Source organism: Bufo gargarizans, chromosome 4 (assembly GCF_014858855.1).
Source record: "Bufo gargarizans isolate SCDJY-AF-19 chromosome 4, ASM1485885v1, whole genome shotgun sequence".
NCBI lineage: Eukaryota > Metazoa > Chordata > Amphibia > Anura > Bufonidae > Bufo > Bufo gargarizans.
In genome coordinates this window covers 156694452-156708678 of record NC_058083.1, presented here as the reverse complement: position 1 = coordinate 156708678, position 14227 = coordinate 156694452, and the positions used below count along the sequence as shown (strand labels likewise).

The 14227-nt window shown below is 43.6% G+C and overlaps 1 protein-coding gene across 1 annotated transcript in view; it reads right to left on the bottom strand.

Annotated features, from left to right (window-relative positions):
* Positions 1 to 6146: 6146 nt before the first annotated feature.
* GFM1 (G elongation factor mitochondrial 1) overlaps positions 6147 to 14227 on the bottom strand; it is a 59949-nt gene continuing 51868 nt past the window's right edge. The window contains exons 15-18 of the mRNA XM_044288741.1: positions 13896 to 14040; positions 11725 to 11885; positions 8591 to 8644; positions 6147 to 7111 (exon numbers count right to left, since the gene is read on the bottom strand). Of these exons, the coding sequence (XP_044144676.1) occupies positions 6980 to 7111; positions 8591 to 8644; positions 11725 to 11885; positions 13896 to 14040 (492 nt within the window). The 3' untranslated portion in view covers positions 6147 to 6979. The remainder of the gene's footprint in view (positions 7112 to 8590; positions 8645 to 11724; positions 11886 to 13895; positions 14041 to 14227) is intronic.

The window sequence follows — 14227 nt, the reverse complement described above, 5'->3', positions numbered from 1 at the left end:
ATGTCTGTCTTGTTCGCAGGAGCCCAGAACTGTACACAGTACTCCATGTGTGGTTTGACTAGCGATTTGTAAAGTTGGTAGGACTATGTTCTGCTCACGGACATCTATGCCCCTTTTGATGCAACCTATTATCTTATTGGCCTTGGCAGCAGCTGTTTGACATTGGTTTCTACAGCTTAGTTTGCTGTTCACCAAAATTCCTAGGTCCTTTTCCATGTCAGTGTTACCATTTCGTATGTACAGGTGACTTGCATTATTCCTTCCCATGTGCGTAACTTTACATCTGTCAGTGTTAAACCTCATCTGCCACTTATCTGCCCAAGCCTCCAGTCTATCCAGATCGCTCGGTAGCAGTATACTGTCCTCTTCCGTGTTAATTACTTTACACAGTTTAGTGTCATCATCAAAAATTTCTATTTTACTGGGCAAGCCTTTTACAAGATCATTAATAAATATATTAAAGAGAATAGGGCCCAATACAGACCCCTGAGGTACCCCACTAGTGACAGTGACCCAATCTGAGTGTGTACCCTTATCAACCACCCTCTGTTTTCCATCATTGAGCCAGTTACTTACCCACATACAGACGTTTTCTCCCAGTCCGAGCATTCTCATTTTATATACTAACCTTTTTTGTGGTACAGTGTCAAATGCTTTGGAGAAGTCCAGATACACGACATCCATTGATTCACCGCTGTTAAGTCTAGAACTTAGAACGAAGGCTGTTAAACTTACCAGCCTATAGTTTCCGGGCTCTGTTTTTGGACCCTTTTTGAATATTGGCACCACATTTGCTATGCGCCAATCCTGTGGAACACTCCCTGTCAGTATATCAGAAATAAGGGTCTGGTTATGACACTACTTAATTCTCTTAGGATACTGGGGTGTATGCCATCCAGTTCTGGGGATATGTCTATTTTTAATCTTTTTAAGATGCCGCTGTACTTCTTCCTTGGTCAGACAGGGCACCTTTAATGGGGAATTTACTTTAACATTTTGCATTTCATCTGCCAGTTTATTTTCCTCAGTAAATATAGTGGTGAAAAAAAAAAAAATGTAATAGCTTTGCTTTCTCATCATCACTCTCTACAGCTCCCCACTCATTACTCTGTAAAGGGACGACACCTTCAGATTTATACTTTTTACCATTTATATACCGTATTTTTCACCCTATAAGGCGTACCTAGGTTTTTGAGGAGGAAAATAGGATATAAAATGCTTTAATCAAAAAGATGTGCTTTCGGTAAGTTTTGAACTAACAGTGGTCTGTGGATGACACTATTATGGGGGATCTGTGGATGATGCACTGTTATGAGGGAGGATCTGTGGATGACACTGTTATGGGGGGGAAATCTGTGGATGACACATATATAGCATCTTATGCTATACATGTGTCATCCACAGATCCCTCCCCCATAACAGTGTCCCTGTATAAATAGTGACCCCCAATACAGGAATCGCGGCAGGGCCCGATGCAATCATTGTACTCTATTACACCGGGCCCCGCTCACAGCAGTATTCATATGTAAAGTGTAGGCATGGGAGCTTTGTTAATGTATTGCAATCCTCTGCAGCAGTATCGCAATCCACTGTAGTACTCACTATGAAACTACAGTAGCAGGCAGGCAGCGTAACGTCACTCGCTTCATTAATAAAGTGGGAGGAGCATGCGTGTGACAAAGTGAGTGACCGGCCGGCCGGCCGGCCTGCCACAGTAGTTTCATAGTGAGTACTACAGTGGATTGCAATACTTTAACAGAGCTCCCATGCCTACACTTTACATATGAATACTGCTGTGAGCAGGACTCGGTGTAATAGAGTACAGTGAGTGCACGGGGCCCCGCCGCAATTTCTACAGCAGTTGCCGGCCTCAAGCCCCTCCTTCCTCCCCACTGATACATCGCAGGCCACGCTATGCAGCATAGCGGCCGGCAATGTATCAGTGTTAGGGTCCATTCACATGTCTGTATGCGTTTTGCAAAACACAGACACCGGCAATTTGTGGATGCGGACAGCACATTCCGGCCCCATTGAAAATGAATGGGTCCGCACCTGTTCCGCAAAATTGCGGAACGGATGCGGACCCATTTTGCGAACATGTGAATGGACCCTTAGAAGAGTAAAAATGGCAGCATTCGGGAAAGGGGGGGGGAATGCGTCTTATGGGGCAGGAAATACGGTAATTGAAGAACATTTTAGGGTTAGTTTTGCTCTCTTTGGCAATTAATCTCTCAGTCTCTAGTTTGGCTTCTTTTATTAGTTTTTTACATATTTTATTTTTTTCCTTATAGTTTTTCAGTGCTTCCTCGCTACCCCTCCTGTTTTAGTGATTGAAATGCTTTCTTTTTGTAATTTATTGGTTTCTTTACATTTCTATTTATCCATTGTTTTTTTCTTGTTCCTTAATCTTTTATTCCCATAAGGTATGTACCTCTCACAATTAGATTTTAGGATGCTTTTAAAAATATCCCATTGTGTGGCTGTATTTTATATTAGAGGACTTTATCCCAGTTAGTTAGGCCTATGGCCTCACTTAGTTGGCTAAATTTAGCTTTTTTGAAGTTTGGTATTTTTGTTCCTCCCTGTAGAAACGCTCTTTTGAATGACAATTGGAAGGTTATTACTTTATGGTCACTATTTCCCAGGTGTCCCCCAACCTGCACATCTGTTGTTCTGTCAGGCCTATTGGTTAATACTAAGTCCAGTATGGCTATCCCTCTAGCCGGGTCCTGAACCAGTTGGGAAAAGTAATGGTCTTTGGTTATTGGCAAGAACCCGTTTCCTTTAGGAGATATACAGGTTTTAATTTCCCAGTCTAGATTTGGGTAGTTGAAGTCCCCCATAATAACAACCTCAATATGATCTGCCACCTCGTCTATCTCGTTTGGTAGTAGATTTTCTGTGGACTCTGGTATATTAGGTGGTTTATAATAAACTCCTATTAGTTTTTCATAATTTTTTTTGCCTTCATATATTTCTACCCACAGTGACTCCACATGTTCATGTCCTTCACTTATATCTTCTCGGCCTGTGGGCTTTAGACAGGACTTTACATAAAGGCAGACCCCCTCCCCCTCTCTGGTTTTGGCGATCCTTTCTAAAGTATGTCATGAGTAAGGGCAGACATCACAATAGCCCAAAACCAGTAGACGAGGATTTGTCAAACTGGATGTATAATTTTTAAAAATCGCTGAAATAAAGTACCGCTGCACAGTCTACGTATTGAGCTGGATTACTTCTTTTTATTGGATCTCTACTTACCCACATCCAAGTGCAGTTGTTCAGTGCTTAAAATAGATGAAGAGCAGGTGAGAGCCATTTCATCTTTCTTGCTGTGTTTCTAAACAGACTGTAACCCTGTACATTAACCGCCCAGTCATCCCACTGCCTTTCTTGTGTGGCTCGTGGTACAGGTATTTTGGAAAACGCTACCTTTTAGGTCCTTGCCCTAAGCTTTTGGCCTAAATCCCTAAAATCCTTTTTAAGGTCGCTCCACTTACCTCTAACTTTGTCATTGGTTCCGATATGGACCATGACTGCTGGATCTTCTCCAGCCCCTCCCAGTAATCTGTCAACCCGACCTGCAATGTGTCGAACTAGAGCACCAGGAAGGCAACACATCGTTCGACAATCCCGGTCTTTGTGACAGATCGCAGTACCAGCACCTGTCTGGCCTGCCCTGCTCTCTTGGTCCCTTACTTACTAAAGCTGACATTCCCCTGACTGGCCCAGGAAGGGTCTGGATGCAGCAGCGCTGAACTGACATCCCCCTCATCTGCCAACCTTAAAAACTTGTTGGGGTGTCAGATCAGGGATAGCCTCGCTGGCACTCTTCCCTCTACCCAGTTTTCTGTTATCCAGCCAGCTACCTCACTTTCCTGAGCCTCCTCCCTACCACCCTCCCCCACATCTGCCGCAAAGAGTGCTTGCTCAGTGAGCAGCAAACTCTTTCCCAAATTGTCAACGCTTCTCATTGTTGAAACACGCCCCAAACGGGCAATTTGCTCACATTTTGAACAAAGATATGCACCCTCAAACGGCTGTTCCAGGGCTGCATACATTAGACAAGATGTGCACTGGACTGCGCTGTCAATAATGGAACACATACTAAGTGGGGATTACACAAGAAAAGAGAAAAATACAATATAGTGCAGTGATAAGAACGTAACTTGCTGTAGTCCCCTCCTAAAGTCCTTGAATCTCACGTAATCTAATGTCACACACTTAATGCAAACACACACACTGGAAATTAAACACGCGAACGCTCACAAGCTTGCGTTGTTTGTCTGCTTTTATAAATGCAGCTCTCAAACCAGACTGTTTTTCTCCTCTGGATTCAAAGGACTGAGCTGCCCTCAAGACTTTTTTTATTTCTCCTAATTAGATAGCCACACCCTAATTACTCACCTGTGCAACACCCTGGAGAAGGAAGAGAAAAAATAAATATGTAAATCGCCGTATACTCTCAGCTGCTATGAAATAAACCTGGCAGCAAAAGCAAGTCACAGTATATAAACTAGAGGACTACACTGCTCTGACTTGGTATAGAGTACAATAAAGTCAGGCACAGCCACTCAGCAATGCACATAAATAATTCAGCTATCACAGATACTCCCTCACGTAATCTAAAGTCACACACTTAATACAAACACACACTTGAACTCAAAAACACGAACGCTCACAAACTCGCGTTGTTTGGCTGCTTGTATAAGTGCAGCTCTCAAATCAGTCTGCTTTTTTTTCTCTGGATTCTCATTTTCAAAGCTGATATAAGAACGATCTTAACCACAATGAACCTTCTTCAGGTGGAATACATCCTCTTAGCCAAACAATGACACATCATGGAAAGTCGCTCATGTTTGAATTTTTCATCTGATAGATAATTTATACTCTGAAGAGCTTTGATTTGACGTCCTTTGAAAAAAAAATGCTGAGGCTCAGTTGTCACATACCATGCCTGCACATGGCACCAATGAGGTGCATGTTGGCACATCACACTTCCAGTCCAGAAGAGGTGGCAACCGGAGCTGTGCCGCAGTAGCTGGGATGAACCAAGCAGATGATGTTTTTTTGGGGGGGTTATTCTAACACAATGCCTGGCCATAAACAATTTTTCAGGTCTCAGCAAAACAGTTTATGGCTGCTGTTGTAATGCAATCAGAGACTTATCTGCAGCATCCCCTATATGTGCACAGGTGCCTGACCCATCCATTTGCTGTTCAGTGCCTGTGCTGAATAATAGGTACCCTGGAACAGGCAGAGGACACAGTCACTTCCATTTTGCAGCCAATGGATGTGGAGGATGAAAGATGAGTATGATTACTTCACAGAGACAGATGGCCGGGGGCCTCCATGAGAATAGCTGTAGGACAATATACAGTCATGTATCCTTGTATGGAGCATATATGAAGGTGTATGGCATTTTGACAAATACTACTGGAAATTGGCCAATTAAACCAGAGATACTGCTTGATGGGGTTGAGCCTGCTGATTAAAATTACTTTTCTTGTAAAAATCGGTTGCGGCATTCCCGAAAAAAAAAAAAAAAAAAAAAGTCTTGATACAAATGAGGGGCGCAGCTTAGGTGCACCGAGGGGCTAAGCCCACATTTGGATAAAGAATGAAAAAGTATTTTCTCAGGAAAGTCACAACCAATTTTAATCAGCAGCTTCTGGTTTCCATTAGGTCTCTGATGTGTCTACAGATGGATTATTTCCCAGTCTACATGCCAGCTGTGACGAGGACTATCCTGAACTGCTTAGGACTGTTCCTCAGTTCTTTAAGATGAATCTTGTTACCTCATCACCTACCCTATGACCATCTATCTTTTCCTTCTTAGGTCACTACTACTCTTAGTACTACTGGGCACAAATCTGTGCTGTTTTTTGCAAAACTTATTTTTTTACAATAAAATAGAAAATATGCATATTCTTACCATCTCGCTACATCCATCTAGGAGGACCAGAAAATACCACAGGTGTATAGTCCTAAACTATACATCTACCTCCATATACAGTGATACACTGCCACTACTGTGTCTCTTCATACCTTGGCAGGCGTGCCTTTCAAGAGACAGGAAATGCTGTGTGTCAAACCCCCTGGAAGGAGTAAGATTGAAGTCCACACCTTAGTTAGAAACCAGTATATTTACTCAATTAGATTTTTTTATTTTATCGAGTGACGCATTTTATTCCCTGGCGGACTATAGCAGGATTCTTTCTGTCCACCCATATGAACGTTAAAGGGGCTATGCTAACTCTACCGCTGTTGGATATGTTCGGATCCTATGTCCATAACAGGGCCCCTAAAGTGAAGGAGAGCACACTGCGCATGCACAGTGTTCTCTTCATTCACTGGACTTCTGAAAAATCGCCAAGCAAGCACACTGAGCTATTTTCAGAAGTGAAATAGCAGTGAATGGAGGATGGTTGAGCATGTGTGGCTGTTCTACCTGCACTTAGCGAGCCCAGTTCTGGAGCCAGAAGCAGGTCGCAGAGGTGGGACCTACAGCTGACATCTACAGCACATCCTAGCGATTTGCCAAATATATGTTGAGATGGAATAACCCCTTTAATCTCCACATTAGTGAAACACACCCCTCTATCTAAATGGGCATTTAGATAATAAACCACATGTATATCCAGCCATGAAGTTCAATACCAGGCAGTAGTCAGAAAGCCAGTGAGAATAGATAAGAAGAAAACTTCTGTTTCACAATTCCAAATCGTGCAGCAAATTATCGACTTCTGCATGTATCCGATCCTCTCTGGATTCGCAGGTGACAAAACCTTAATAGGAGCCAAGGGGTTTCACAAAAACCAGCATTGATTCTCCAGTGTCTGCTGTAACCACATTCCGGAAAGGGAAAGAATGTACATATAGAGACAGTATAAATATAAATCGGTGGGAATATTTTCATGGAATAAAAAGCAGATCAAGACGGCTCAAGTGTCTATAAGGGTCATTGTAAGAAAGGAGGTCAACTCTTGTACTTTCCCTTCTTCACTGGTAGTTGGCCTGTGGCTTCCAGATATTTGGTGACCAATTCTTCTTGAGTATTAGGTGAACAGGGCTGGTATTTGAGGTACTCCATTGTGTATTCACCCTTTCCCTAAAACAAAAAAAGCCACAAAACGATAACTTTACTGCAGACTAATTAACTGTAACATTCTTCCCATGAAGTGTGGGATTTACACATGTACAAGCGTTTCATATATGGAAAACTTGATGAAGAGCCAGAAGACAAAATCATGCTGCAATAACATTTATATTAAAGGGGTTCTATGAGCTCAGCACTATATATATATATATATTCAATGCACTGAGCAGTAAATGTGAAGTGACTACGACATAGACTATTTCAATTTTTAGTTCCGCTTTGTGAAAGGTATAGAAATGTCAGAATGTGTTTCACAACAGCTGGAGTTCCGGAGGTTGCCTACCCCTAATTTAAACCTATGAAGAGAACAACAGAGCTATTATATTGTTATCCCAATTTTAAGTGTAGAGTTATCAACTAAAAAGGTATCAACTATTGAAGACCCTTTATCTTCTATATGAAGAACTGAAAACCCAAAAGGATGCCTTAAAGGGGTTGTCGCACTTCAGCAAGTAGCATTTATTGTGTAGACAAAATTAATACAAGGCACTTACTAATGTATTGTCATTCTCCATATTGCCTCCTTTGCTGGCTTCATTCATTCTTCCATTATATTATACGCTGCTTGTATCCAGGGGTTATGACCACCCTGCAATCCAGCAGCAGTGGCCGTGCTTGCACACCATAGGAAAAGGCATCAGCCTCTCTAGTGGCCGGGACCATGGGAGCGCGTATAGGCCAGCTTTTTTTCCCCTATAGTGTGCAAGCACAACCACCTCTGCTGGCTTACAGGGTGGTTGTAACCATAGATACGAGAAGTGTATAATGTGATGGAAAATGAATCGAGCCAGCAAAGGAGGCAATATGGATTATAATAATACATTAGTAAGTGCCTGGTATTAACTTTCTCTACATGATAAAGGCCATGTGCTGAACTGAGATAATCCCTTTAGGTCTGTATTCCTTGACAACCCTTTAATGTTGCCGTATCCAAAAATATGTATGGTGATGTCCTGACTATGCCCCGACAGCAGAAGTCTCAGGAAACGAGGCTTGGGCATGTTGTATCTCAATACCCAACTGTTAGTGGTGCCAATAAATAAGCCTGTGTTAAAGGTGTCTGGCAGCAGCTAGTCTCCGTCCCCAATAAATAAGCATATACATGATGTACAGTCCAAGCATGCATGGCTTGGTGAGAAAGCTGTGCGCCAAAGATAAACAGCTATCTTAAGTGTATGGTCAGTTTATAATCATAGGGCTATGGTCAGCAACCTTCGGCACTCCATGTGCTGTAAAACTACAGCTCCCAGCATGCACACTTGTTCGGCTGTTCTTGTAACTCCCACAAAAGTGAAATGAGAATTCTGGGAGTTGTAGTCTCAGAAGAGCTGATCCCGTCCTAGGGGGTTCTAGCTTATAATCTTGAAGGACAGTGCTTAGATCCTGCAGCACTAGCTGTCAAGAGGAGAAATACTATGCGAGTATACATACCTCTGTACCGGATCGCAGCTCACTTGCATAGCCAAACATATCATTGAGAGGAACCTAAAAATATAAAGACACAAAATGTAACCCCAGGCATTTCGATGGACTGTAAAGAACCACAACTCCAAAGATTTTTTGCAATGGCTGTATTTATGTGAAGCAAAATTATTGTGCGGGGTCACCACAAGTGCTGGACAGAATCTGGCACAGTGACATTGACCAAATGCAGAACAACTTTAACTTATGGTTCATAAATGCGTGAACATTCACAGAGTTGCAGCATGGTAGTTCCACCCAGGGAAAGATGGCAATAACGGAGGCATTGTAAAGCCCCATTCATCTGCAACTATTTTGCCACGTGTGAACATGTGGCAACTACACCCCAAATTCAGTGAGGGAAGCAGCCTTAACCATCCCTGAAGTGGCTGCCACAGGATATACATAAAGAGAAACTTTATTGTGAGCATTTCCATAAATATGTTTTAGGGTACGGCCACATGTTGCGATCCCACTGTGACTGAGGTAACATGCGGTATGGTTTTGGAATGCTCAGTTCTCGCAGGACTGAAACTTTCATGGTGTTTTCTGGGCTCCAGATACTAAGGATCTATCCTCAGGTTAGTTCATAAATGTCAGATCGGTGGGGGTCCAACTCCCTCACCAAACCGCTATTCGCTGCAGCTTCTAGCACCAGAACTACCACTGAACAAAGAGGGCAGTCCCCAACTTTCAGCAAGATGCGCCTACAATTCAATATATACAGATTTATGTACTATGATGCAAACTGCGAAAGACTGCAAGAATTATATTAAAAGGGGGTCTCCGGGAATTAAGAAAATGAAAATACTTACATATTACTTTATTATAAATATATTCTCAAATACCTTTCATTATTTATAATGGCTCGTTTTGTCTGGGGAGCAATCATTAGGGGAAACAAAATGTTCGCTGTCCTATTAGTTCACACAAAACCTGTCCTGATCACACAAGACAAGTTACTTTACAACAATTACCGTATTTTTCGCTTTATAAGACGCGCCTGATTATAAGACGCACCTAGGTTTTTGAGGAGGAAAATAAGAAGAATATTTTGAACCAAAAAGGTGTGCTTTTGGTGGATTTTGAACTAATGGTCTGGGGATGACACTGTTATGGGGCTCTGTGGATGACGCACTGTTATGGGGGGGGGGGGGGGGGGAAATCTGTGGATGATGCACTGTTATGGGGGGGGGGATCTATGAATGATGCACTGTTATGGGGGGGATGTGTGCTGTGAAACATAGGGCCATGAGGGGGGCCAGCATAAGATGCTATATATGTGGGTGACACACATATAGCATCTTATGCTGGTTCCCCTCATGGCCCTATGTTTCACAGCATTACAGTACTTTATTCTTTGTATGTAAAATAGAATCAATCGCTCTCCTTTTGATAAGCTAGCTGACACTGATATCGCCGGCCGCTATGCTGCACAGTGCGGCCGGGGATACATCAGTCACAGTGCGGGGAGGGAGGAGGGTCTGGAGGCAAGTCACACCGGGCCCTGCGCACAGAAGTCTCTTTGTATGTAAAATCTTTCATTATTCCTGAATCCATCGCTCTCCTATTGATAAACTAGCCTAATCGCCTGCATCAGTACTCACTATGAATGTAGCGTGCGGTCCCTCTGGCGCATGACTTCATCCTGCTCCATTAATGAAGTGGGAGGAGCGTGACGTCAGTCACACGCCGATCGGACCGCACGCTACATTCATAGTGAGTACTGATGCAGGCGATTAGGCTAGTTTATCAATAGGAGAGCGATGGATTCAGGAATAATGAAAGATTTTACATACAAAGACTTCTGTGCGCGGGGCCCGGTGTAATATAGTGACTGCACCGGGCCCCGCTGTGACTTGCCTCCAGCCCCTTCTCCCTCCCCGCACTGTGACTGATGTATCTCCGGCCACACTGTACAGCATAGCGGCCGGCGATATATCAGTGTCAGCCCTGCAAAAAAAAGTCAACCATCGTTTTATAAGACGCACTGTCATTTCCCCCCCCCTCTTTTGGGGGGAAAAAAGTGCGTCTTATAAAGCGAAAAATACGGTAGGTAAAGATCTGCCTCATCCTCCTCTCTGCTCTACTTGTCGGGGATTATGATCCTGAATACAGATAAGAACTTTAGCTGAATCTCTGGGGAATTTAGTTCATGAGAAGACATGAAGTACAGAGAGAATGGACAGGATAGGGTGTGGTAATTTAGACTGCATACAAGTGCTGCTCATTATCCACACCCCACCTCCTCTCATGTCTCCTCATCATCTCCATTCCCACAGAGATTCACCTGTATTCAGGATCATGATTCCTGACAAGCAGAGCCGAGAGGAGGATGAGGCAGCACTATGGCTCATTGTGGTAAAGTAACTTGTCCTGTGTGATTAGGACAGGTTTTGTGTGTACTGATAAGACTATGGCCATTTTATTTCTCCTAATGATTGCTCCCTAGACAAAAACGAGCCATTCTAAGTAATGAAAGGTATTTGTGAATATATTTATTATAAAATAATATTTAAGTATTTTCATTTTTTTTAAATTTATTTCTGGAGAACCCCTTTAAAAGATTTCTCAACAATATATACAGATTTATTTGTCTACAAGAAGCCACCACCAGAGCTCTGGACACAAAATAGTTAACAGTAAAGCTCCTGAGGGGAAGTTGCAATGGAATAAAACTTGTAAACAATGGAAAGTTTTGTGCTAATGTAAAAACACACTAACCAAACATAACCAAGAGCCTAGAGGCAATTAAAGTAGGGAAGTGGTGATAAAAATATATAAATAAATAAAAAAGAGAGTCACAAAAAAACAAAAAGCATACTCGCCCTCTGATCCCTGCCGCTCCGGTTCTGATGCTGCTTGACTACCCACTGTTCTCTACTTCCTGCTCCAGCGATGACATCATAGGGACATGTGACTGCTGCAGCCAATCACTCGCTATAGGAGATATGTGGTCGTGTGGTCCCTGCAGCAGGAAGCAGAGGACTGTGCGGTATTGGAATGGGAGATCTGGGAGGTGACTATACCTTTTCAATTTATGTACTCCATGCTGAGCCATGACAAACATACTTTTTCGTTGACATCCACTTTAATGTACTCACATTAGCATAAAGTGTAAAGTAGCCCTCAGACCCGTCCTGACCAGTAATCACACCATGTCTTCGGTTAATGCCAGCAATCACAGGACCTTGGAATTCATTCGGTGCATTGACCTCTACAGACATTATTGGTTCCAGGATGGTAATCGTTGCTTGCTCCAAAGCTGGCCCAAAATAAAAATGCAAGTTAAAGTTACAAAAACTGTCAAATATCTGCCCCACAAAATGTCATAAGAAAGAGTATCGTAAGCGCTAAAACAAGGTTTAGTTGCGAGAAATATAGAAATCTTATACCAAAGCCTGACCTTTTATAATTAACGGGCATCTATCAAAAGATTTGTACCTATGAAACTGGCTGATCTGTTACATGTGCGCTTGGCAGCTGAAGGCATCTGTGTTGGCCTCATGTTCCTATGTGCCCGTATTTCTGAGAAAAATTATGTTTTAATATATGCAAATGAGCCTCTAGGAGCAACAGGGGCGTTGCTGTTGCTCCTAAAGACTCCGCTCTCTCTGCAACTGCTGTGCCCTCTGTACATTGATTGACAGGGCCAGGCACAAAGACATTTTCGAAGCCTGACCCTGTCAAAGTGGAGAGGGTGCAGCAGCTGCAGAGAGAGCAGAGCCTCTAGCAGGGGCGTAGCTAGAAGTGACTGGGCAGCATAGCAAAAAAAATAAAAATTATGGCCCCCCCCCCTCCCCCCCCTTTCCCGGATCTCCCACCCCCACATACCTCTCGGTCCTCGCCGCCACATCCGCAGCTGCTCATGCACTTATGACGGTTACGTGTAGGACTGAGCACAGACAGTTGGTCACTGGCAACGCATTTGTGCCAGTGTAGGAAATGTATGAATCTAAACGTCTGTGTATTAAAGTAGGACTAGTCAGAACTGCCGCACAGACTGCGGGACCACTCCAGGGGTTAAGTCCTGGGAAAAAAAAGTATTAAAATCATTTGTGGGCAGTGCACCCCCCCCAGTATTAAAATTATTGGTGGGCAGTGCACCCTCCGCAGTATTAAAGTCATTGGTGGGCAGTGCCCCCCCCCTCCCCCAACATTGGTGGCCACGGCAGTTCCAATCAGAGTCCCAGCAGTGTAATGCTGGGGCTCCGATTGGTTACCATGGCAGCCAGGATGTTATTGAAGTCCTGTCTGCCATGGTCAGTTAGCCAGCAGCATACTTACATGTGCTGTAGCCGCCCAACGCTCCTTCTTGTAACTCACAGGTCTGTGCGGCGCATTGCTTATAGCAATGCGCCGCACAGACCTGTGACGAGTTAGAAGAAGGAGCGCCAGGCGGCCACAGCGCATGCAAGTATATTGCTGCAGAGTAACTGGCCATGGCAGACTGGACTTCAGTAGCATCCTGGCTACCATGGTAACCAATTGGAGCTCCAGCATTACACTGCTGGGACTACTATCGGAACTGCCGCTGCCACCAATAATTGGGGGGGGGGGGGGGGGGGAGAGGCCGCCCCCTATTGTACCGCCACCCACTCGCCACATTAATTTTTATTTATTTTTTATCCTCAGCCGGCGGCCTGGGCCCCCAGTGGCGTAGGGCCCCATAGCCATTGCTATGGCTGCTATAGTGATCCCTACGCCACTGGCCTCTAGGAGTAATGGTAACGCCCTTGTTGCTACTAGAGGTTAATTTGCATATATTAAAACTTTATTTTTCGAATTAATGTGGGCACATAAGAACATGGGACCAACACAGATTTCTTCAGCTGCCAAATGCACATGTAACAGGTATAAATCTGCTGACAGGTGCACTTTAACCTTGGGTGCACTAGAAAGTAAAGTGCCAGTATTAACAGGTTTTACTTATACCGGCAGCAGTCATATTAAAGTCATTCTTCTGTTATTTCCATATACAGCAGTAGAGGGCCACACCTCACTTCAGAAATAATTGCCAGAAACCTCACTGATCCAATGAGGGTGAATGGAAGGGTCTCCTAGGCATGTGTACCCCCCCCCCCCAGCTCCCAGCAGAGACCAGTGCAGAAACCTAGAAGATAAGTATGTCTCCTACAAGATGATCAGCAGGGCGACTCCAGTGCTGACTACTAAACAGTACATCCAGTAGTAGATTGCAAAGAGGCTTCTGTAACATACTAAAGAGAGCCAGACCTAATGAATACAGTCAGTTAGGGTGGTAAGACTGAAGCACCTTGTTTTAAGGCTCCTTCTCCCGCTCTGATGAAGGACATTTCATTGGAATCCACAATGTGATGTGCACCATCTACCAGGACAAAGCGTATGCCAGAAATCTTGTGTCCCGTCAGAGGCCCTTTCTCGCTGGAATCACGGAAACCCTGCAAGCGACAGAAAACATACCATAAGCATGGTATATGCATGCTGCAGAACTATGCAGTTTGTATTTCTTCATAAGGGTTCCATACTAATATTTTACTATGCGAATGGGCACTAAGGATGGGTTCGCATCATGTTTTATGCCTCAGTTTGACAAATATGTTAGAAAAAAAAAAAAAAAAAAAAAGG